Genomic DNA, 26359 nt, shown 5'->3' with positions numbered 1-26359 from the left:
GAAATATAACCTACCATTTACACACAGGTTTTGTAAGTAATACTGCCCCTTGTGAGGTTCACACCGAAACATAAACATCTCCATTACCACACAGTTGTGAAAAAGTTCACATTTAACTGTAAAACAAGTCAAACTATCAGGGGTGAACTGGTAAAGTACAAGATATTAATTAGAATTTAAAATTTCATATTTTTTCTGTATATTAGTGCTCCTTTTAATTTTCTCCAACTAGCACATTAAGAGTTAATATCAGACCTGCAGTCCATGCAAGTTATCACAGCAACACTTGACAGAAAGGGAAGAGTTCTGTTGACAGCAGCTAGGATTTTGCCCAAGGTCTGTCCTCTGCATGGAATTACAGAAATCAAGAGCAACATCAGTTTAAGAGACCGCACATCAATTTATTATGTGAGGGGCTATAAGAGATAAGGAGCAAAAGTCTAAATGACATTAGGCATCGTTCATTTTGCTCTTTACTAATTCATTCTACTAGACAAGCAAGATGTTGTTGGTGCTGTCATCATTCAAAAACACTTCCACAATTTTATGAAACTGAACAAGGCAATCACAAATTCAGAAACAGCTAAAATTAGAACATATTTGAACAAAAAACCCCAAAGAACTAGAATAAAATTTCAACCAGGCCACTAGGGAAGCTGACATCGTTTTGATCTAGAATAACATACATATTATCTTACTGGAAGTTTCGCCAGTGTTGCTTTCACCAATTACTTACAATGAATTGTTTCCTAGACAGGAAATAGAAAAACAATGCACTGGTGAATTGGAAATGCAATTTTTAGAAGTTGTATTTATGTGTAAAATATTTTCAAAATGCAATCTGTTGTGCCACAAAAGAAATACCCTATGAGAAAGAACAAATCCGCCTGGTATCACAAAATCACTATTCTCAAGGAAATTGGAGGACAGCTTATCTATCAAGACAGATTGATAGCTATGTCTCTATTTCACTTCTGAAGAGTAACAGAATCAAAATTCTTCAATACTAAGGAGAAAAATATTACTCCAGAGATTGGTCAAGTGTTGACTATCTGGTTCGTGGTTTTTTTTTGGTTTTTTTTTTGCGGGGGCTGGAACAGGTCAAGTTTAAAAAGAAAAGGTTACATATTATGGTTTTCTTATGTCCTCTTTCCACACTGTACTGCGATTTAGGTGACTTCTGGACGAAGAAGTAGAAAGGAACCTGAAGAGTACTAGTACCAAGTTACTTTAAGTACTTCTGAATGAATATGATTGTACTATACAATTTTAAGAACACTTACACTGCTGTTGTGAAGGCAGCTAAGTCAGTTTTCAACATGGTGTTTGCCAAGCCTCCTTCAACGCCTGTTTCATACGGCAGTTCCTCTGCAGTGGCCAATTCAAAGCCCTTCTCTCACAGGCAGTATCTTTAGGGGAGCTGCCTTCTACATCCTTGAGGTCTTTTGAATTTGCCTCCTTAAGTTACAAGAACTTCTGTGAGGTGGAAGAGATGGGTCTACAGCTATTGTTAACATTACTTTGCTGGCTCCCTGCCAAGAAGTGACTCCCAGAGGCAACACGTCATTAACCAAATAACCTCAGATGAGCCCCCAGGGCCAGGGATAGAGGTTACCAAAACCCCCCAGTTTCTGCCCACTGCCTTTTAGACTTTCCTAGAATCACAGAAAGTCAGGGACTGGAAGGGACCTCAAAAGACCATCTAGTCCAATCCCCCTGCCAGAGCAGTAACACCTAGATGATGTTACACAGGAATGCATACACACGGGTTTTGAATATCTCCAGAGTAGGAGACTCCACACGCCCCCTGGTCAGCCTGTTCCAGTGTCTGTCACCCTCACTGAGAAGCAGCTTCTTCTCAAATTTAAGTGGAACCTCTTGTGTTCCAGTTTGTATCCATTGCCCCTTGTCCCATCCTTGGTTGTCACCGAGAAGAGTCGGGTTCCATCCTCGTGACACCCATCCTTTACACATTGATAAGCATTAATGAGGTCATCCCTCAGTCTCCTCTTCTCCAAGCTAAAGAGCCCCAGGTCCTTCAGCCTTTCCTCATAAGGGAGATGCTCCACTCCCTTCATCATCTTTGTTGCCCTGTGCTGGACTCTCTCCAGCAGTTCCCTGTCCTTCTGGAACTGAGGGGCCCAGAACTGGACACAATATTCCAGATGCGGTCTCACCAGGGCAGAGTAGAGAGGGGTTTCAATAATAAGAGGTCCACCAGAAAATGGGGACCGAGTGCTGTGAGAAAACGCCCACATTGTGACCCTCACAGGCGCCATCAGCACGGCTGCCGCGGGCCTCATGGAGCGCGCCGATCTCGGCTCCGGAGCGAGCTCCAGCGTTTCACCCTCCCTCTACGCGGCGGGCAGCACGCCTGCCCCCCACACAACCGGGGACAAAGCGGCGCGCGCCCCGATGCGCGGCTGACAGGCTCCAGCACCCCCGACCCGCCCTCAGGCGTCTGCCGCGAGGCCGTGCTCACTGACTACTTCCGGCGCCGCGCGCTGCCGTGACGCACTTCTCCCCGCCGAGCCACCCGGCAGCCACTCAGCGGCCGCCCTAGCTTCTTTCCAGTGCCCCCTGCGCGGCGCAGCTCCTCCCCCCGCCCCCGCGCGCAGCCGGAGCTCGGGGCTGCGCCGCCATCTTGTCGCTATCGCTGCCGGAGCGCCGGGCAGCGGCGGTTGGCGCGGCCGGGGGAGCCGCCCGCGGCGGCAGCGGCGCCAGGCGCTTTTTTAAAAAAGGGGTTTTTAATTTGACTGGGGCCTCTGTGCCCCAGCCCTGTTTTAGCACGCCATGTCCGGAGAGGGAACCGCGGGCGACCAGGTGAGCGGGAGGAGAGTGAGATCGCAGGCCGCTCCTTGAGGGGAACAGCGCGGGGGGGTCAGAGCCGCCGTGGCGGTCCGGCCCGGGGGTCCCCGGTGGCGGCCGTGCTGTACAGGCCTCGGTGGGGCGGTGGGGATGAGCGTGTGGGGGTCGTGGAGCCGCCGGTGCGCTGAGGCTGCCCCGGGGCCGAGGGAAGCACGGCCTGTGCCGCTTCCCGGCCCCCTGGGCCCTGCCGGTCCCTCAGCGACCCCGCGCTCCCTTCCCCTCCCCCCACACACACCCCTGCCGAGGAACGCGGGTTTGTGCCGTCAGCCAAGCGCCGCGCGGGGGGAGCGGGAGCGCGGGGCCGCTCCCAGCGGCCGCCCCCGGTAAAACCGGTAGTACTCCCCAAACTATGTCTGTGTCAGCCCTCGCGTTCCTGGTAAGCAGACCTGAGTTCACGTTGGGGTGGACAATAGACACCCCGGTGAGTTTTTGTCCCCCGTGTTTTTTTTATCCGTGGTCGTTGAATACACGCACTCTGGAGGAAAAATGAAACCTGGATAAGCCGTTTACACCGATAATTTGAAGCGTTTTGTGAAGTGGGCATTTGTTGAACATATGCATTTAACATATAAGGTTATGTGGCTCCTTAACAATACACTTCTTCTCCAGAATAAAGCATTATTGAAACACCTTTAAAATAAAACCAATAAAAATGTTCCAGAATCTCTGGCACAGCATTCTTGCACTTGGCTGGGGGAAATAACTATTGTTTCGCTTGGGTTTGGTTTAAGTTTTTTAATATACCAAAATATTTATCGCAACTTCTAGTTTTCTAGGCAGGCAAAATCTGAGTGTTGTATGTTAGCTTTTTAAATTTTGTATTAGCCTGAATTATTTCCTATTTACAGGCAGAATTTCTCTAAATAGTTTTATTTTAATAGTGAAGGCTATGTTCAAAATCAGTATTAATTGGAGGAGTGGGGGTGGAAGTTCCTACTTGAGAGAAGAGCGGTTGATAACACTGGCATGCCTTAGTGGACAATGTAACCTACAAAAATACTTAAAATTAAGCTTATGTCTTAGTGCTCCCTTAAGAAGCTTTGTAGAATGTCACTCTCTTTACAAAACAGGTTATGTGTCTGTGTGTCTGGGCCTGTACTCTGAAAGGGTGGTATGTAAACTTTTTGTAAGATCACCAGTTCTGAGGAAAGTAGCAAAGACAAGGGCTCAAGAATGTAAAATAGCCAGTTTCTCTTTCATTAGGAAAATATCCTATGAATTACCACCCTGTATGCTATACTTGTAGTATGTTTAAGCAAGGGATTCTTCAGAATGGTTTATTTCATCATAAGGTGGATGGCTACAGAGAAGTAAGCATATGCTACAATAAAATTTTGATAATCCTGATGTGTGCGGTATGTTTCACATTTAAGCTACTGACTCAATTTTTTTTTTTTTAAATTACATGTTTAATTGCATAATTAAACTGCTGGGTGAAGTAGTGTATTTCTGTAGCTTGTAATACTTTACTATTTAACTTAAAGAAGAACAGTGCTGACTTAAGGTTTTATTTTATTTAGCAAGGGAGAATTTAATATGCAGAAAGTTGAGTTACTTTGCAGAATAGCTTTTACTTCAGGATACAGAGAGTAACAGCTTTAATATTGCAATTCTGTGTCACAGAGGGTTTTAGCATTCAAAATATTGCAAATAATTATTTGCAGCTTGTGTAAAGTATGTATTTTAACATATGGCTTGTATTTTCTTTTTTTTTTGATCCATATTAGGATTCATCCTTTTTATGCATTGTGATTACTGGCTTTACATTGGGTGCACTTAAACAAAAAAAACCCGCTCTGTTATAGGTCAGGTTAATTTTCTACTCCATCCTGTTTATCAAGACCTCTGGATTCTGGTTTCCTAGAAGTCTCTAATTTTGTTCTGGTCAGTTACCTCCCATCAATTTTCTTCAGCTTCACTAAGTGTCTTGTACATTTTTTTTCCTACCCTGGCAGACTTCTGTTTCTTATTCCTTGTGTTAAGATAGACCATAATTTGATATCAGTGTTTTTACCGATACTACCATGAAGTTTTCCACACCCCAGGCTACCACGCATCCAACTATGTGGTGGGGCAGGTGTACCTTAAGTTAGTGTTGATGCCAGTCTGACTGTGGTCTGACAGTGTGATAGACCTGAATTCACTGCATGTCTGTGGAAGGAAGAATAGCAAAGTATCGTGACTGAGGCTGTTGTGCCTTGTTCCCTTCCTGACAGTGCAGCCGCTAAATATATTGTAACCTAGTGCTATCTGGAAGGCGCTGTGGCTTTACATGTGTAATATTCTTATGGTTATAAATATTTCTTTCTGTAGGAAGCTGAAGCTGTGCAGGGGTTGGATTGGGTCTGGCTTTCCTCTTTCAGGTTTCATCTGCTGCTTCCACGACCAGCTTCTGAGTTTGTGGTTGCCATTTTCATTGACAGTCACATAGATGCGTATTAGGGGGTGACTGTACAGTTAATTTCTATCTGTTGTGCATAAGATCTACGTGTGATAGTGTATGATGCAACTGTTAAAGATCTTTGATAAATCAGTCGCTGGTTCTGACTCACTGACATGCAGGCGTGTCTACATTTTGCTTCCCAGATGTTAGGATTTGAGGGGACTTCCAAAAGCAGCCAGGAGAATAACAAATTGCCACCCTGTCTCCAACAAGTACGAAGTTCTAGTAGTGTGAGAAGGAAGAACAGAAAGTGGAAAGTTGGATGTAGGGAGGGTGGAAGACTAAACCTATTGTAAGGTTAAAGTCTCAGTTGGAGTTGAGGCTTTATTATACCAGGTGCAGTGCAATTGAAATGTGGCTTTTACACCCTTTATGCTGAGCTTAGCTCCAGGCCTTGTTAGGCTGCTTTACTGTGTAGAGCAGGAGCATAAGCTACCTTATTTAGGTTGTCTCCTTGCATCATTATTGTAGAACAGACTGCAGCAGGGGGACAAGGAAATGTGATGTAGCCACCACTGTTACAATATATTTTAAATTCTTGCACTGTGGTAACTATGCTGGACCCAAGTTAATTCCTGCAGAACCAGTTGAACTATGTCAGGCCTTAAAATCTGTTAGGTCCCTGCCAGACTCCTGGCAAGGTCTACAATGAATTTCCAAGGTCAGTTTTTAGAATACCAAACACTGGTTGTGTCATAGAAATCCGCATGTGTAGACTGAAAAGCTACATCTGCCACTGTTTGTCAGAAAATTCCCTGACAAGCTCTTCCCAGTCTCTTCATGTGACAAGGTTACAAAGAGTACATACTTGCACCTGTGTATGTCTTTACATTTTTCTGGACCTTACTATACACATCTAGTTTCATTTCAGCTCTGGTAAGATCTAACTTTGTTTTGTTCTCTTTTTCTACCATAGCACAACCACTGTTCTTATCTGCTTAGTAAATACATACTTCCAGGCATCAATTTTATCTGAAGACTTGATGCAGTATTTGCTTTACTCCTGCATTAGTTGCTTTCTGATCTTTTAAGGCTAGAACATGCATTTCACACTTTGTGCAGCTATTTCAAAGACATGCGCCCCAGTCTGCGATGCGTGTTACTTTACGTGGATGTGAATCTGGTCCAAGACTGAGCTGTGGGGAAAAAAAAAGCCTGTATTGCCTCTGCGAATATGGAAGAGAGCTCTAAAGCAGTCTGTTCCAGTTTCTCACTGGTATTTTTATCTCTTCCTACTCCTGCTTCTCATTCATGCTATGTGTGTGTTTGATGTAGTACATCATGTAAGTTTCTGAATTCTATATGTGATAGTAAATGCTATTGTAGTTAACTTTAGATTAACATTTAAAAAATAGATGTCATTGAGCACAATAATGAAAGCAGAAGTTTTTGCAGGATTGTATGGGTTTAATATGTCAGGAGGAGCCATTTGAAAGAATCTTCTCTAAGAGAATATTTTTTTAAATGATATATAGTAAACCTGGGTTTACTGTCATTGTTTACATTTACTGTAGGAACAGGTTGTGAACAGAATTACCACAAACCTTGGTACAGGAAAACATTTTAGTTGGTAATGTGGGGGTTCTTTTTCAATTTTTACGTGGTTCTAAACACTATATTCTAGCAGCATTTCTGTGGTCATTATGTTTCAGGTATACCAAGAAGTTAAAGCAGAAAATGTGTCTAAATGGTAACATATGGGAAATAGTCTCCTGAGGAAAGAATGGTAATTGTTACCAATCCAAAACTCTTGATTTGTTCAGAGATATAAAACAGCCTATATTATGTTGGGAGAGAGACAATACTTACAAAAGTATCCTTTATTATTCATTTAAGATTAATATACTGGGTTATATCTGTTAAGAGTGACCTAGTCTTAAAGGACAAAACTTTTTTAAAGATTATGTTCACAGTTGAATTGATTTAGTGGTAGAATAGAAGAAGGCAAGACATTGAAAATAAATTTAAGAAAGTGCAAGGATTGATAAGGTGTAACTATAGTGTAGTAAAGGATTGTGTTACTGAAGAAAGGATTTTAAAAACTTTTTCTATGCACATACAGCTGTAAGTAAAAAAAAACTTATGCTAGACAGACCTGTAAGTTAACCTAACTGGACAACTAACAACGCTTGTCAAGTTGCGTGTTAATATTTTTTTAGATTATATTCATCGGGTGTGTTACAGTCCAGGTTATGTTAAACTGTGCAGCAATGAGCCAAAACCTGCAAACAGTAACCTCTGCCTTAGTAGCTGTAAACCTCCTTTTTGATGTTGAACCAATTTGACTGAACTAGCCATTAAAATTTCTGCCTTTTCATGTACAGTGACCTATACATCTTGTTTGTAGAAGTTGTGTAGAAGTTGTTTCATAATTAGTGGTAGTTTTTAGAGCATCTTAAACTGACCACTTCCCAAATGGAACAGCTGTTTAAATAATTTCACAGCAGAAGACCCTTTTGTGGAAACAGGAGGATGCTTTAAGCACCTGGATGCATTAGGTGGTGCGAATAATTGAAAGAGGTGTTTGGTTTGGTATTTTCTTACACGCTTTGGAGTCATGAGGGTTCTTTCTCAGATGCGTGGGGAACCGGTTAATTGTTGCTTTTAGCAGTAAGGTATAAAACAATTTTTTTTTTTCCTTGAAGGTGATAAATAACTTTTAGTAAATACTAAAAGTCAACTTTGTTTCTCCTGGTCTTATTCCCTCTGATACTCTATAGAATTCAACTGCACAAAATCCAAATTTAATTTATTTTGCAGGAAGGAGCTCCTAGACTTCTTGGTTTGGGCCTTTTCAGATTTTGGAAACTGTGGTCATAAAGATAATTTTACACTTGTTATCGATGAAACTAAAAATCCATTGTTATTTATGTATGAAAAATAAAAGGAAGCTGTGAATCAAACTAGATGGTAATAATACAGATAATCATGGACATGGAGCCTTAAGTGCTAAAAGAATTCCTTGACCTTCAGAGGGTTCTTTGTGGGAAAGGAGCTTTATTATGTGGGAGGTATACTGGACACAGAAAGCAGAGAGGAGGGAGTATTTTCCAGTTTGTATGCAACAATTCTTTGCAGCTTTTTTTTTCTTTTCAGACAGCGAAGTTAAAAGCCAGTATCTATCTAGTTAGGTGCAGTTTTGTGGTAGTTTAAGCTGATCTAAGTTGGGACTGCTGAAGTCCTGTATGGTTTTGCATCCTTTATTGTGCATCACATCTGATCCTGAAATTAGGGAGCCTGAAACACTAGAAAGTTAAGAACTTTTCTAATAGGATTATTTTTCTGCTGATTTAACTCCCTGAACTGGCTTGTTACAGGATGAGATTAGCTCAAGTGCCTCCGTTAACCACAGGGAGGGACTGAGAATACTTATCTAGGGACAGGATCTTGGCAATGAACAAACACCCAAGAATTAAATATTCACAGTGTTGGATACTGACTATTGTGCAAGCAGTGCAATGAAAAATACATAATCAAAAGCCATGTACCCTTGAACTGTGGTAACAGCAGACCTTAGCACAGAGTGCAGTTAAAATGCAGTTTTCAAAACTGGGGTCAAGTGTCTTTCCGGCTACAGCTGAGCTAGCTTGTCAGGCTCCTTGTTCCCTTTCACTGCACGCTTGCTGTAGATGTTAATCCTCACAGGTTTGATGTGTAACCAAATGCAGCTTTACTCATGTGCCTAGTTCTGCCAAAATGGTCCAAACTGGAAATCCTGAGTGTTGATTTCTCCAATATATAAGGAGTGATTCTTTGAAGGTGCACGTTAATGAGGCCTTATTTCCAGGACACTGATTTGCCTGCAGTGCTGTCTGCCTCTCAAATGTGGATGGATTTTATCCATCCTGGAGAAGGATTAGGGACAGGAGAGGGAGTGCTCACTGGCTTTAAGAAATTTTCTTGCATATGACATAAGGTACAAGCAATTTCAAGCAGTTCTTTAGAACTCTGATCATATAGTTATTTTCAATTCTGTAGAGCACCTATGATTGTCTTATATAATTATGTGGAGAACTGCTTCAGCTAAGTGAGTATTTGCTGATTTAGGAAATTAGTCCTTTTTTTTCCAATAAAAGAATGAAAATTTGATTAATCTTTTTACACAGATTACAAGTACTGTATCAGATATACAAAATCAATGTAGCATTGCTACGAATATGCATCTTATCAGCTTTTTTTTTCACTAGCTTAATTTGTTTCAACCTGTGTAAGTTTATTGCCCTACATCTCCATCAGTGAAATCGAATTCCCAGAAGCCTTAACTGTTTCACTGGAGTGTCAGTGCAGCTGAGGTATTTTGTGTGTCATATGGAAAGGTTTGATATAGTACAACTGAACTGCTTACTACTCAAATAGTTGAGTTTTGCTTCAGTGCCCTGTTCTTCTACTTCCTATTTGAAAGTCACTACAGTGCAGTGCCCTGTGCTTCAACAAATGCTTCAGTTATTTTTGTAGGGTGATTTTTAAAATATTTTTAATTGTAGCTGACATTATTAGTACTCCTGATAGGCATTTCTATCTAATTGAATGTAAAATAATGTATGCTTGATTGAATATTTGAGACAAGTAGATTTCACTTAAATGAAATATAATGAGAAACAATGCTTATCACTGATCTGGGCAAATTTGAATTAGTGCTTTATTTGCATAAACAACACTTCAACTTTGGGTCAACTGTAGAGACGACTTACACAAATAGTCTTTAAACTTTGGAAATTTCAGGTTCAGCGCTGTCTTCTGTAAGCTGAAATATGTTTATACATGTCAATTTGGAGGAAATAACACCTCTAGTTCATTTCATAGTGTGTTCTGCATCTCAAGGCTGTATCAATGAACTATAACATATGCAGTATTGCAGGGTCAGAATTTTGATGGACTTAGGAATGTAAAAACATTCGTGTGGACATGTATAAATGTACTACTTTTGAGCTCCTAAATTTTAACTTGATCTTTTTAGTCAAATTAATTTTATAATTTAGTTTGCTGTGAGACTTGATACTTGCCTTCCAAGCTACATTGCTTTGCACTGATCAGTTGATGTTAAGAATGACTCAAAAACTGAATCAAAGACAATAATGGTCTTTAAACTCCCAGAAAGCCCCTTTTACTGTTTTTTTTGGTTTTGTTTCCCTTTCATGCGTGGCAGCTATTATATATCAGTGGAACAGTTCTACAGCATTTTCAATTTTAAACTAAATTTACTTATAAAATGAACAATCTTTTAAGGGATGTGCCTTGAATTATTTTGCTGGTAGGGCTCACACAAAAACTGGTAGTGCTGAAAAACATTCAAAAATACGGTAACTTTTTAAAATGATCAAATTAAATTGCTCTGTATAACATAATCAACTGTTACATGGTAGTGCATTTGCAGAAGCTGACAACAGCAAAGGGGCAGGGCACTCCTGAGAATCAAGTTAATGTGACTGAGTAACTTAGGTTTACTGCACTTGCTAGCCCCTGCTTTTATTTTTATTTTTCTAAGTCACTGTTTTGTACAATGTTTTGCTGGCAGCTTATCTTCGAATAATGCCGCTGTAAATGGTCTTCCAATAAAATCCATTAATGATACCTGGAATTTATATTTTTGGAGCGTCTTCTTTCTTTCAGGAGTGATGCTTGTTAATTTTACTAGAAGTCACACCTTTCTGGTGTTACATGTCTAGTTACCTTCACTTCCCATTATAAGTGTGTTCTCTCCTGTTTGCTCTTTGTAATCTTCAGGGCTATATATTGACCTAGATCCAATATTAAGAATTAAAATGATTGCTTGAAATAATCTTTTTGCAACCGACAGGGTTCTTTAGAATTTTCTGTACAGTAAATGTGTCACGCTGCGCTCTACAATACAGTTGTATATCCTAACAGTAATTATGTAGCTAACTTGTAAAATTTCACAAGAAAGGTCTTGTAGTAATAATTTACAGGTTATTATTGCTACATCTCACAAAGGCAAGGATTTACTTGATCATGTGATTTGGGACCACTAGCATCTGCCTGAAAATGAGTCAAATGTGGAAAGTTAGTAAATAAGCTGCTTGGAGTACAGGTCGGAACAATAATTTAGGGTCGGAGCAAACATGTTTTTTAAGACTTGTCTGTATGGGGTCATCAGATTGTAATTCGTTTATCTACTTGTGCTAACAGTGTTAAATCTAGAAAAAAAAATTCTGGAGATCATAAAGTTAAAACATTTACGCAAGTCTTTAAAAGAACACTTAAGCCTATACTATAATAGTAACTATGTTACCATTTGATTTATTAAAGCTTATAGTATAAAAAAGAGATTTTAAACTCCAGTATGAATGTCTGAGTGGAAAAAAAAAATAGTGCCAAAGCTACAGGAAGGCAAGTGTAAGAATGCACTGACTGACAGATCAGAAAGTTAAAATTTGTGCTTGGATAATGTGTGTATGTTGCTACGAGAATTGTCATCTCCTAATTTTCTCATGAGATCTGTAACCTGTGATATGACATACTTACTGTCCTGCATGTGCGGAATGACTCGTTCGGTAAACTGAATTTGTTTGACTGAGGTCTGTAATGGAAAAATCGATGTGAATTTACTTTTTGCATCTTAAAAGTTTCAGCTCAGTAAAACTGCTTGAAATTCATAGTGCAATAAATTTTCTGGCAAACTGAAATTTGTTCTACAACTTCGGAAACATTTATTCAGTTTAGTCTAGCTTTTTGCTGGATCACCAAACATGTAGAACATTTTGTGGTAAGAGTGTGTGTTATCTTACTGGAACAACTTGTTTTCCAGATAAAATTGCAATTTAGTAGCTCCAGCATAAAAACCGAGATCTGAAACATTGTCAGAATGTTGTTGTTAGCTTGATTCTGTAGCTGAGACAGAACTTCCCAAACTCTACTTGTGATCTCTTATGTTTTCTTTTCAATTTTTCTAGGCTGCTGAATATGTCCCAGAAAAAGTGAAGAAAGCTGAAAAGAAACTAGAAGAAAATCCATATGACCTTGACGCTTGGAGCATTCTCATTCGAGAGGCACAGGTTTAGTGACATAGGATTACATTTCCTTATCTATGGTCCACTCACACTATTTGGTTCTGGAGTAAAATCAACAAATTCATTTACATAAATCATAATATTGTAAATGCTGTTTTGATTTTCAATTTTTAGAATCAACCTATAGACAAAGCACGGAAGACCTATGAACGCCTTGTTGCCCAGTTCCCCAGTTCTGGCAGATTCTGGAAACTGTACATTGAAGCAGAGGTTAATATTTTTACATTCTTTCTTATATAACATTTAATAGGTGTTTAAGTTTACACTTTCATAAGCATAAATAAGATAGGCACATATAATGTAGGGAAAGGGGGATTTTGAATATGCCTTGCCTTTATTTTGTAAAATAGGTACAAAGGAGTGATTAAAATGAATTCTAAAGTATTGGGTCTTTTATAAGTTGATGATTGTTGCATTATGGAATTGCAACAACATTAAAACCGTTTCAATGGTATTGGAGTGCTTTAGCCTTTTATTTACTTGTCGTGTCAATTTATTGCCTCCCGTGTCATTTATTTAGAGGACTTTTTTTTTTCATTTATACGTACAGACGTATTTGAATGACTTTGTGGATGTTTGGATCTTTCAATTTTTTTGCTTTCTTAGGGAATCGGGTGTTTCTGTGAAAAGTATTTTGAGGGGGGAGGGTGGGTTGGAAGCTGATTTCTGGAATGAAAATACTGGTTAACTGTGTTAGTACAACTCATTAGTTTCTAAAAATCCCCCCAAAATTGTGATTATTTACATAACTATATAAAAATTCCCACTAAATGAATTGATTAAAGAATCTTCAATGACATGTTATGAAATGCACTTTATAGTCTGAATTTATTTTTTTTTTAACATTTTTCTGTAGCTGATAGTTAACACCAATACATGTGCTTTTTGCGGGTGTCTTTTAGATGCACATTTTTCTTTAGAGACAGATCTTCTACATGCTAAACTACAGGGGTGTGGATTTGTGTTCTGTAGATAAGAAATGAACTGCCTAATTTTTTTTCCATTTTATTTGAAAATTGCTAAGCAGCAGTCTGACTCACAATACTGCATTGTTTACTTATCAGATCTTATATTAAATAACATATCCGAATGTGTTTTGGCAGTAAATTTTAAAGATTATTAAATAAAATTGGAATAATGGGAATCTAACAAATTTTTATATTGCAGTTTATAGTAAGATGTTCTGGTGCAAAATAGTGCAACCTAAATTTAATATTACCTAATTAAACATTATAATTTTCACTATTTTGTTTTCAGTAGTTTATAGTGGTGGTTGGGATGTCAATGATTGAACATATTTGGGAGATTGTGAATGCACTAACACATACAGATGTGTATTTTTCCGTGTGGGACCCTGCAGCCAAATCCATTATCCTCTTGTACCCCGCAATGTTCGCTGCAGGATCTGGTCTGTGGGATCTAGTCTAACTTGATGGTGACATTAAGTTACCCCATTTCTGTGCTTATTTAAACCTTTATCTTTCCTATGCCTCAAACTTAATTGGTGAATAAGACCACCTCAGAAAACCTACATTGTAGATCTTTAATTAGAAAGTGCCATTATCAGTGTAAAGCTTCTTGTCTTGAACCGTGTTCAGAGCTGAATTGACAGACATTGCCTCCTGTGATACCTTTTTAAATAATTTATGATCCATTAGTATTTAGAAACATTTACAGTGTCAAAACTTAAAACAGTCTAGGGTATAATTTTTTTACCTGCTTCTTCAAGGAAGGAGGATCAGCTTCTATCCAGCAGTTACGGTAACCAGGTAACACAAGTAAATTTGAGAAGGAAAGAATTGACATAAAGATCACTAGCTCAAGTGTGCCCGTGCGTGCGTGTGTCTGCCTACAACTACACTGCAAATACAAGAGAAATTGAATGTATGAATTTGTAATTCAAAACAATGGAAAAACATGAACTTCAGAGTTGTCGTAGAGGTTACACTTGAAAATGGTTATATTTGAAACAAATATAAGAGGTTACTTTAAAAAATAATATTTTTCAACTTAACAGGCAAATATTTAAAATCTCAGTTATGACTCAACTTTTTATTCATGGTTCCAATAACTTCTTTCAAGCCTCACATAGTGACCAATTTAACTAAAAAGCAACATCTCTGGCTTTCTTTAATATACGTAACTATTCATAGCTATAAGCTCAAATAACTTTATTTCTAAATTCATCTGTCTAAAAAAATATACTCACACAATTGGGCACTCTTAGCAGCATTATTGTAAGTTGCATATCATATGTATAATCCTGTCTGAGAGGAAATTCAAAATGAAGTGTTTTCTTAAATGTTCTTTTAACAGCATGGTCAAACATAAATTAAGACTTGAGTTAATTTTTTAAGGCTACCTTCGGTAGAGGAATTGTTTTGAGGCTTCTTTTATTACAGCCTTAAGATGTACAAGGAGAGTAGGGAAGGTATTTTTCAAAAGTTTTTTTCCTTGGAAATCTTAGTAGTCGTCTGCTAGAAAGTTTCTCTTGGATAGTTCAGAAGTATAGATCTTTCCAGCCTTGAGTTGGGAAACTAAACCTGGGTTAAATCTTCGTTTAGCATTGCTTTTGATTCACTTTCACTGCCTCAGTATTTAAATCTGAAAATTGCTAAATTTCAGTCCTCTGTTTTTGCTGATGTAAAAAAAAGCATATCACTTCCCTCTTTAACATGATAACGTTTTCTCTTTGTAATCACAGAAAGACAATAAGGGAGAAGAAATTGGGGGTGGTTTTCTGGCATATTGTCTTTCACTTTTTGTCCTCTGCACGACATAAATCTGACCTGAATATCATTGCATAGTGGTGGTCTGTTATTGGAAGATGAGCTAGGTTGAGCGTTATGATTATGGCCTTACAAAAACTGAATTAGCCCTTTAGTGGCTGTATTCTTTATAAAATTGTTAGAAATCTTTAAATTTCCCTAACTTGAGGAGTGTGTTCTTTTTAGTCATTCCAATCTTCAAATAGAAATAATTGTTTATAATCTACACAAACACAAACTGTTCCCTTGCGTGTGCCAGTTCATTTTGTAATGTAAAATTTCTACGTGCAGGCCTTACTGCTGTGATTACCTCTTGTTTTTATGACAGTGTGTGTACAGCTCACTGACTGTTTTCCTTTTTGTGTATGACTTTGTTCCCTACTGGAATATAGTGTAAAGCAGTGCTCAGCACGTAGTGTATCATCTAACTTACTGCTGTAGATATGCAGACAATGCTGAAGTAACTAAGTACTTCACGTTTCCTTCTGATGTGCCAAGCACTAATTTATATGCTCTGGTCTCTATTATGGCTGGTTTGGTAGTCAGTAGAATGTGGAGATTAACTGGGAAGAGCATGCTTTGCCAGTTTGTTAATGAGAACTCTACTATTAAAGTTTGAATTGGTCAAAACATTTTGATTCTCACACTGGTTCTTATTTCTTATGACACCCAAAGAAGCAGTTACGGGACATAGAAATAATAGAATTGGAAGAAATAGCTCCCAGCTCACAGCATTTTGGGGTCACACCATTAGAATGCCCAAGACTTGTGAGCACAGTTTCATTTACGGAATTTGACAGACTGCAGTCTCTTTTTGATACATATTTTAGCAAGTAAAACAGTTGCTGTTCTGCATCTACTAAAATTTAGAAAGTGGTTCAGTAATGCCACTCCTCTTACTCAGACTCTCGTTTTCTCTGTTTGCTTAAAGCACTTTTTTCTCTTGATACCGTTCCCATAAAAATCTGCTTCCAGAAAGCTTGAATCAATTCACATCAGTGCCTCTTTCACAGTTTTAAAAAGGAGTATATAAGTCTCAGTTCCACATGTGCCGTAATGTTAAACTCGTAGATCAGATGATCTGGATTCTAGCCTGCTCTGCTGATTTGCTGTGTCTTCTTGGGTAAGTTATTTAACCTGCTTTGTCATTATTAAAACGGATAGCTACCTACCTCACAGGGTTGTTGTGAGGCTCACTGCAGTGATTAAAGTGCTTTTGGCATCTGCCTCCGAGGTGCTACAGAAATGTAAAAAATAAATTCTGATGTAATAATACCCTATGATCCACTAGGCCCAGCTGTCTATTACTATTTTCTTTGTCTCTTTGACTGTTTGAACCATCTTTTAGATAATGCTTTTCATGCACCTGAAAGAACTTTTACTTTATCAGTGTTGTAAATGTTTCAGTAGTTCTGAAGGAAGCATTTGAAGTTGTCACCTCTTTCTCTGCTAGTTTCTTTTGAGAAATCACCAGGTTGAAAATCCTCTTAGGCATATTTATTATACCATGTTCATGTGTTCACAACATTTCTTTTAATGATCTAAAGACTTTTTAGTTCCAGTTGGTCTAATTGGAAACTTTAATCTACAATTGTCCTGAATGTTTCAGGCCAGTTCATACCACACCTTTTAAACTTTTTTATTGTCGAGCATATTGCATTATATCCTGGTCAATTTGAACTGTTGTTAGTAGGGGTTGAAAGGCTGACGTAATTAAAGATATAAAAATCATAAGCACAAGACAGTTGTGACAAATACCCCAAGTCTAGAAACAATAAATGCAAAACTAGTAACGTGTGTAAAGTGTTTGGCTGTTAATATGTATTTCTTGTCTTGCGAATCTTGCAAGTAAGACTCCTGTGTTATTCCTTGTTCTAAAGAAATGAAACTAGATATTTTTGTTCAGATAACTTCTATCCAATATGAACACTTTGAATTTTAGATGTCTCAGTAACAACCAGATGCTGTCTGAGGATTCAGAGGGTGGGACCGAAGCTTAGGGTTGATTTGTTTTGCATTTCATCATATGCGATACATCAGTATCTTTAATTCATGTATTTCACACTGGTGTGGATACTAGTCAGAATGTATCATTTAACATACTTGTATATGAAAAATGTAAATAAAACCATTTAGAAAAATGATTGTTTTTGTTTAAAATGTTTGTGTTTCTTCAAAGCATTTTCTTCCCCTGTTTTATTTTAATCTGGTTCTGAGTTCAGAAAAAAATTGTTATACATACTACCATAATTCTTCTGCTTGGGGAAAAATGGGAACTGACTTCTGTCAGGATGAAGTTGGAGTGATCAGAAGTCAAAGTAGAATAGACTTCTTGGCTGAGATTGTTTAGTGGTACTTTGAACTGAGAAGATTGTATGTATCACTAGGTGATCTTTGTTAATGTCTTAATGGAAGACATACCCATTATAATCCATTCCCACCCTACTAGTCTACCACACTTCTCCTAGTAAACTGCTTTTGAGAAACTGCTGTGCAGGTGCTCTGTACAAACATCCGTATTGCACATTCTTGACTACCTCAGTCTGAGATTTTTTTAATCCTTTTTACAACTGTATTATTTATAATCTTTTCCTACCCATGTGTGGACTTATTCCATTCCTGTTAATAAATGTTGTTCTGTCTGTGTGATTATTGTAGACTTGCACTGGAAAGTGAGTGCAACTTCTTTCCTGTCTTTTCTACTCAATATGTAAATACAGGCATGTACATCTTGCGTAGTCGCCATTGCCCTACAAGTTGTATAATATCAGAAAGTTATCCACATAATTCACGTTTGTAGTTTCAGAAAATGTGCAGTAGAAAACTAGGTGGATTTCTTTAAAGTTCTGTTTTCTGTATTTTACCATAAAATATCATGGGAAAGCATTAGGAATTTTCAGTTTTGAAGTGGAAGCGATGCCTAATGGAGAGATTACTATGAACCCTCTTCTATAGTGCGCTACTGTTTTCACATGAATAAACATGAACTGCTTTCCATTCTGTTGTATTCTTTCCGTGTGGGGTGACAGAAACATCCCCGTTTGAAGTGTTAGTTATATAAAACTCTTGTTCACCACACTTTCGAGCTCTCACTTTCACATGTAAGGAGGACAGTGAACACTGTTCTCGTTGTGTGCTTTTCGTTGAAGTCATTTGCTGATCCTTCTGTTGAGGTTTTGAGGGGGGAGTATATGCATTAAGTCAGACACGAACTTGAGCTGCTTTCTCATGTCTGAACCTGAAAGAACCAGAAATAAAAAAAGAGAGCTTTCTTGTGTACCCTGTGTGTGCTAGAGATTGGCTATCTTCATCTGCAGGGTTGAGGGAACTATAATAACAATTTCTTATTCACTTCTGTGTCTCTTCCAGTTATCAGCTGGTTGGGTTACCTGATGTTCTTTATTCAGATTTCGAGTAGCCTGATGGCTAAGAGAACACTTTCTGTTAAACCTTATCTATTAGTGCTACTACATAAAATAATGCTGAATTTTATTTGCTGCAGAGTCTCTGCAGACTGTGAAAAGGCTTTGAGTCACTGCTGTGATGAAATACGGTGGCTTCTCTTAGCTAGAAATTTCTGTGAAGGCAAGCTATTCATTCTGGCACTCCCGTGACCTGTTAGTACAAATGTTCTCCATTTTTCCCCTCATTAGGCTATGTTATTTTCTCCTTGCTGGCTTCAATGTGACACGTGCTATGTGTCCAGTGACAATTTTGGATTTCTATAGTGAAGTGTTGTGTGCCTGATACCATGAGCTTTGAGACTTTTTCCTTTCTTACATACAACAATTGAAAAGTGAGAAGAAATAATATACACTGGTGCATAACTACTACTGCACAAGCTGCATTCACATTTTTGTGGTACACTGTATACATGCAGTTAACTACACACAAGAAGTTCGTACAGTGATTGGAATCTGTCCGGTGTTGGGGTTTAGCTGGTTTGGTAGTGACAAATATTCATAGTGTAGAGGCGCGGGAGCATTTCCAGGGTTCATTTGAACTGTGGAATCAGAAACATTTCGGTTAGAGAATAGGCATTAGGAGTAGAAAGATGTTATTTTTAAATTTTGTTTGTGGGCAGTTTTCAGAAATACTATAGAGCAGAGTCCTGTTGCATCTTCAGACAATGCTGTTTAATAGAATCAGTTCTAACCTGGAATGTAAACACTTTGTCTGGGTCTGGTACCTTCAAAACTGATTGTACTAAGCCCTGTGACGGGGCTTATGTCCTACTTAGTTTTCATGAGTTCCAGTGAGCACACATTGCTGATCTGTTAGGAGATCCTGTAACCACAGGTCTTGTAGGCTGATCACTGGGCTAAAGGCTTTCAGAGCTTTCACATCTTTGATTTTCTCCAAAAGGAGGAGAGCCAGAGTTGTTGGTATGCTGAGGAAACTTGGTAACTTTACTTATACTTGGACACCTGCTCTATGTTTCAACAAAACACTTAATGGAGTTTATGCATATATCCTAATTAGCTAGATTTTGTCATTATTAATTCAGACTGTTCCTCTGAATCAACTGATTTGAGAAGTTCAGTGCTGTGGTGGAGGATCAACTGTCTCACCTAATTTGATTTCTGTAAATATGACTATATAAAACTAGTAAGGAAATAAGGTATTTGCCACTTTTCTGCTTCTCTCTCTGTTTCCTGATGTAGCTTTTTTTTTTTTTAAAAATCCAAAACTAAACTCATGACAAACCTTTTTATGTCTTAATTATTGCAGAAAAAAATCTGGTGCTCTTAACATCACTTAATTATGCTTGTGCAACTGCTTGGCTGCTGGTGAGATTGTAATGATATTGCATTTCTAAAGCAAATAAACACATTTAGCAGTCTATGATATGCACTATGTTGTAGTAATGAGTTTCGTTTAAACTTCCCCTGAAATTTGGTTTAGTTAATCTCTACAGTTTACTCTTTTGTACTGTATCACAGATACTTAGAAAATAAAATGGTTATTAACATCATACCATGCAGGAGCTTGAGATATAAGAAGCCTTCTCATTGATTTTTACTATTGTGGAGAATTGAATTATGGTAATTTAATACACAGAGACTTTTATCTACTTAAAGGTGTTACGTACTTTTACTAACGTCTAGTTAACAGAAGTTGAATGACAGTGAATAAGTTTACGTAAAATTGGTTTTGCAATGCATCTTGCTGGTGGAAGTTCAGCTTGCAACTTTCCTTCCTTCAACTATGTCATTTGACCCCTTTCCCCAGATTTTCTATAGATATCGCAGTAATTAATAGTTTTAGTACAAGCAGTGTGCTTTGAAAGTCTACCTGTGTAACCTGGTAGTGCCGACAAGTACATACACGAAGAAACATTTCTGCCATACTAAATTAGAATGGTAACCCTGACTCTCAGAGCTGTAGTCCAGCAGTTTTAAATTCACTAGGGATATGTCATCATTCTAGTATCGACGGACTGTTGCTTTCGGAATGGTGAATTTTCTCTAATTGTAAAATAATGCTAGAAATGCTTATTCTGTGGTGTTGACTGATCATTATATAAAAAGTAACTCACGTAAAATGAAGAATGTAAAGGTTCAAGTGGATTGGTCTTTAAATAGACTGGGATAAATCTTTACAAATAGGTGACCCTGACTACCCTACTAGCTACTTAAGGTTTTCTTTGTAAAAATGAACTCCAAAATAGTCCCACACATGAGATTTTGAAGTCACATGAAAAAGATGCCCTGGATGCATGATAAAACGTTTAACACAGAGCAGTGTCCCCATCCCTACCCCACCCCTTAAAAAAGGAATTGCTGCCCTGGTAAGTATATGTTACTTGCCCATTATTGTTGCCTGTTAGCTAGCATTCCTCAAGGAGATGTTACCAGTATATTTATGTCAACCGAAATTTTGCATGGTAGTACTTGAGCATGATGGGCAGTATAAGTAATTTAAAACCTCAGAATATTTCATGGTATGTGCCCTTGATAAAATCTCAGTGCTGGTAAGCCTGAGCAGGAAACTGACTGTACTATTTATTGCTAAAGGTTAAAACATTGATTTCTTCACATAAGATGTGATTAAACATAACTCAAGCGGGTTTTTTTTGTCAATTCAATTTAAAATTGATACTTAAAAATTATATCCCAAATGCTTTGTGTGTGTGTGCCAGATATGACCATTAAAAGGGAAGTACTATGGAATTTTAAAATTAGCTGACAGACTTAAATTCAGCAGAAATATTTTTCTGGCACTAAGCAGATGGAGGTAAGTTTCTCTTTTAGTAATGCCACAAAATTTCTGCTGTTCTTTCTACTAAGATGTTAAAAATGACTTGCAGAAGATATCTATTTACAAAAAAAGGCACAAAGTTAGGTATTGCGTGTTTGTTTTCATTTTACCCATGTTCCTGAAATTCAGTTTTATTTCCAGAAACATTTTGTGGGGTTCATTTTTTCCCATTTCAAGGAATTCCCAAAATAAGGTCAATCTGGGGGGGTGGGGGGGGGTTTGGATGGGTTGTGTGTGTGGTTTTTGGTTTGATTTTATTTTACCAATGTGAAAAATACAGCTGTTTGCAAATAATTAAGTTTGATAATTCTTGTTCATCTTTGGTCTGACTCAAATAAAGACTGATGAGGTGTTACCATTAGCCTGCATGACAGACTTGCAGCAACATGTAATTTCTGCACAAACTTCAGCATCAGACATTGTTCATTGCTTTTAGAGGGTACTTTTGTGCCTCCAACACACAGAAATCTTGACCAGCAGTTAAGCTGCACTAGCTGCTTGAACTCGGTGGTGTTATGTGTGTTTTGCCTTTCTCCCAGGCTGGCGGAGTTGCTAAAAACTGTCTAGACTATGATCGTTCGCACCTGTGCGAGCGGAGTTTTACTGCTGTGATCTGTATTTGAGGTCAGTTCCTGGCTCAAGCGCCGGCTGATTCCGCGAATCACGGAGGTTTTGTCGCAATGCTTCATGTTGCTAAATCTTCAGACTGGATTTTTTTAAAGCATTCTGCATAACCATGATGACATACACCAAAAATGGGTCAAGACTCTCGTCTTCCAACGCTAGGCCAGAGTTTGAACATGGGGAAATTCACACCTTTTCTTGAGAACCTTGTCTGCCTTGCTGTGAGCTGCATCTTCTCAATGTAGGTGGTTTACATTATGTTTTAGCAGCAGGTCTGTGTTTTACGCTTAACCAAATCTTTTCAGCCAGTGATAGAGATTATCAATGGCTACTGTGTTAGTTACATGTCGCTTTTACAGATGATGGTTTGGTGATGGTGTGTGTTTGGTGTCTTTACATCAGACCAAGTACTGCTCTTGGCATCTTAGCTTAAAGCAGCCAAATATAAGAAAAGAGATCCGTGTTAGTATTTCTGAGACCCCTTTCTGTCCAGTCTTTGTAACAATGCGTCTATCCTAGTAGTTCTTGTCTTCATGGTCCAAATCAAATAATTACCTGCTGTCCATCTGCTGAAGAGGATCTTTTTTGCAGGAAGCTTTAGAACACTTTACTCTGGGTTTCAGAATCATGAGTTGTAGCAGAAAAGACACAAAATCTCAGTTTGAGGGACAGGGGAAAGAAATATCAAACTGACTGGATCTCTGCTGTCTCAAACAGCAGTTTTCTAGAATGCGTCTAATTCTGCATGGACACCACTTGTTAGTGAGAGGGTGTAGAAGCAAATGCATTTTTCACTGTGAAAAGCAACAAATATATTATATTATTAGTATCAAACAGGGCTTTACTGAAAAGAAAGTAATCCTTGGGAGTGTTCTATAGTAAGGGGGACAGAATGACCAGCTGTATTTATTCTGTACAAGTGTACATAAAAGTAGCACTTCTATTTCTGGTCAGTAAACAGTGTTTTCTTTCTAGCTTATGGGTCAAAGCTAACCTTTCTTTGACAAGTCTAGGGATTTACCAGTGCCAGTATCCTTTCTTTACTCCAAAATCAGTGTCTTCAGCTTAAATACTTGACCCTAACTTCTAGTATTCTCCATACACTGAGAAGGAGAGAGGTAGGAAGAAACTGGGATGTCAGTTGTATTCCATCTCATATCTTTTGCTAGGATACGTGGGCTGTGAGTTTTTGTGCGACTTTTTGGACAAGCTTTCTCATTTCATCTTTCTCATAAGACCTGAAATAAACTGTAAACGCACCTACCTATCTGCATGTGAAATTCATGTTAGCACATGATATTTTCGTTATATTAAAATCTGAAGTCAGAGCAGCTCTTCTCACTGCTAATCCAACACTGCTGAATTTCAAATAGGAACAATTCAATGAATTGTCTTTACAAGTCTTCTGTCTTACAAAAAGTACAGCTGACTTAAATGGGCTTTAATTTTATAATTGTAATCACATGGAGTGTAGAAAAAAAACCCAAAACACAACACAAAAACCCCCAAACCACCTCACATAAGGTGTAAGCTCTTTTGACTTGACCTGTAAAATTAAAGATATCAGTGTAGAGCTAATCCCTCTCCCCTTGCAGTAGAAATGTCACCTACATAGCTTTCATTTCTAAAGCATGAAAGCGTGTGTTCTGTATCTTCCAACTACTGTGCATCTCTAGTAAATTACTCAAGTATAAGGTAGCTTAAGTTATCTAAGCACTAATATAAACTCATATAGATTTAAAAGTAGCTGTACCTGTATTTTGGTGTTCATGCTGTTTTATGACTAGTGGGACTATTCCAACAGATGAAAGCCCATCTGGTCTAGCTTTAACCTTTGAAGGCGTCAAGCTGAAGTTTAAAAGGAGAAGGGGAAGCTACTTTAAACAATGAGCTTATACAATGTGAGTAGGGAAAGCAGTATAGCATTTAAATATTCTAGAAACCTGTTTGTTAAATCTACTAAACAGACTGATTATCTGAGATAGTAATTATGCTGAAATTCAAGTATTATAGAAACAGAGGTCCCAGGGAAGTTGTGCAGAGTCCATCCGCTTAAATGTTTTTGCATCGATTCTTTAGCCAAAAAGATTTATATTGTTCATGTGGTTTCAGATTAAGCTGCTTGTGATCAGTCTGGGCTGGGTAACTAGATATTGAGGAGACCCTGCAGTAAAACTTCGTATGTTGAAGGAAACGATTAATTCTCACCTCTGATTTTGTAGTGAATTTTGTTTCCTCTTCATTGGCAAAAGACAGAAATCTGGACTTTTAAGTCTGTAATCAACTTTCAAAATACAGTCTGTCTTGTTTTAACGTTATAGAGGAGACTTTTCAGTAACTATGATTAAGAATATGCATTCTCAGAAAGGAAACAGAGAATTTCCTTGATTTCTGACAGACACATGAAGGATTTTTTATTAGGGCAGCTGCCTGTATTAGAAAATACAATTCCCTGTACTTCAGCTGAAGTATCCCATTTCTATAAAACAAAACCAGCTCAGTGATTACGTTAATCTTGCATTTCTGAGGCAGATTATTTTCCCAGTTCTAGTAAATTACTGATATAATTAATGTTTCTTCATGATTTCGTAGGAAATCCATGGCAAAGCCAGGACTCGTATCCCTTCCTTGTGAGATTATTTTGGTAGTGTTGCAGTTCAAGTGCACTTGGTTTGGGTTTAGTAAGGTTTATTGTGTAATGCGCTATATATCCTATCAACTGCAAATTGATGCTGCAAGACAGTTGCAGAGAATTCCTTGTGCCAGAGCCTTATTCTCCACTATTAGCAGATTCTTCTTTTCCTGTGATGAGGCAACTGTCTTCTGTGGTCAAACATTATTGCCCCAGGCATCTTTGGAGACTCAAGACCAAGCTAATGGTTTCGAGAACCATTCTTTGGACCATTTTTGCAACAAATTATTGGAAAATTGTTCTTTACATTCCAGCCATGGATACAAAACATTAAGAATGATTTGTCCTCAGCTGACAGGCCAAGCTACTCTTGCGCTAATATTGTAACAGTAAGAAAATTATGCTGTATGATACAATTACATCTTCTAGTACTCTGGTGCTCTTTGAGCAACTTGCATTCCTTTTCCTTTGGAGAACTGCTTGTTTGCCTGTCTTTATTTTAGAGGGAACCTTTATTAGACCAGTTCTATGCTATAAAATGGGAGAACTAAACGCATGGCCTCTCAATGCATTTGATGACTTAAAAGGGCAGCAGTTCTATCTGGTCCTTTTATGTCTTCAATTGGACTATTAGCTCTTTTTGCAAAGTCGTTGTGAAGACCTTAAGGGACCTTTGCTGTCTTCTAAATGCGTTGCTTCTTTTTTTCAATAGATAGTCAAGGATCCCTTTAAAAAGTAAAATCTCTCTGAAACTCTGACTTGTTCAGATATATTTTTAACATATAATCTTGGTGAATGAATGGAGAATTCTTAAAACCTTCCATACAAAAATTTGATAACTTTATTCTACAAAAGTAAATTTTCTGAAATATCATAATTCATGATGTAAAGAAATCATTAAACTGTAATCCTAATGGGGAACTTAGTGCCCCTAAAACATCCCATTTTCCCCAGCTATCTCATCAAATTACATAGTAAATGGCCACTTTCTTAGAAGTTTTGCTGTCTTACTTTCTCTGCGATATTTTGAGGATATCAAAATCAAAGGAGTAATTATTTTTTTAATGGGCTGTGTGTGACTTTAATGAGCACTGATTTCTGATAGAAGTGAAAAGCGACTGGATGATTTTAAATTCAGGGGTTTAAGTTAGACCTTTAGTTAGAACTTTGTAAGGGATGAGATCTTTGTATAGAAACAACTGTGTTTTATTTTTCTGGGTGGCGATGCCTCATTTACCCCTTCTGACATGTAATCTGTTGCAGCAGTCTGATCCCTGCCTTGTTTTTAAGCTCTGGGTAATATAAGTTTTCAGCCTGGGTTATGGGGTTGGTGCCTCGCTAGTGATGATGACAAACTGCAGTGTGTCTGTGCTCCTGGTCTGGCAACCTTGCAGAAGATACTGGCACCTGTTCTCTCACTAAATTAGCTGAAACAAAGCATTCGGGGAGTGCGTATGTGCAATTCTGCTGCCCCTGCTGAGGGGCTGTTTGCTTATGTCATTAAGGTAGAGAACCAGTGTGGTTTATCTGAGTCCACAAATTGGGGATCTCTAGCCCTGTGAGATGGGCCAAATACTTTGCTTTTGGGCTTCACTCTTAATTGAACTTTTTAACTTTAATGATCCGGGCAATAGATAAAGCCAGCAAGTCTTTAATTTTGTCATGCTAACAGATGAACTCGACATCCATGTGTGGTGTATATGCTTTTGAGTCCTATAAATTCGTTCCTCTGAGA

The 26359-nt window shown here is 38.2% G+C and overlaps 1 protein-coding gene across 1 annotated transcript in view; it reads left to right on the top strand.

Annotated features, from left to right (window-relative positions):
• Positions 1–2607: 2607 nt before the first annotated feature.
• The window catches only part of CSTF3 (cleavage stimulation factor subunit 3), a 49000-nt gene continuing 25248 nt past the window's right edge, over positions 2608–26359 (top strand). The window contains exons 1-3 of the mRNA XM_065839999.2: positions 2608–2823; positions 12223–12324; positions 12454–12549. Of these exons, the coding sequence (XP_065696071.1) occupies positions 2794–2823; positions 12223–12324; positions 12454–12549 (228 nt within the window). The 5' untranslated portion in view covers positions 2608–2793. The remainder of the gene's footprint in view (positions 2824–12222; positions 12325–12453; positions 12550–26359) is intronic.

This window comes from Patagioenas fasciata, chromosome 5 (genome assembly GCF_037038585.1).
Source record: "Patagioenas fasciata isolate bPatFas1 chromosome 5, bPatFas1.hap1, whole genome shotgun sequence".
NCBI lineage: Eukaryota > Metazoa > Chordata > Aves > Columbiformes > Columbidae > Patagioenas > Patagioenas fasciata.
The sequence above is the reverse complement of the archived record's forward strand: the minus strand, read 5'-3'. Positions and strand labels throughout refer to the sequence as shown.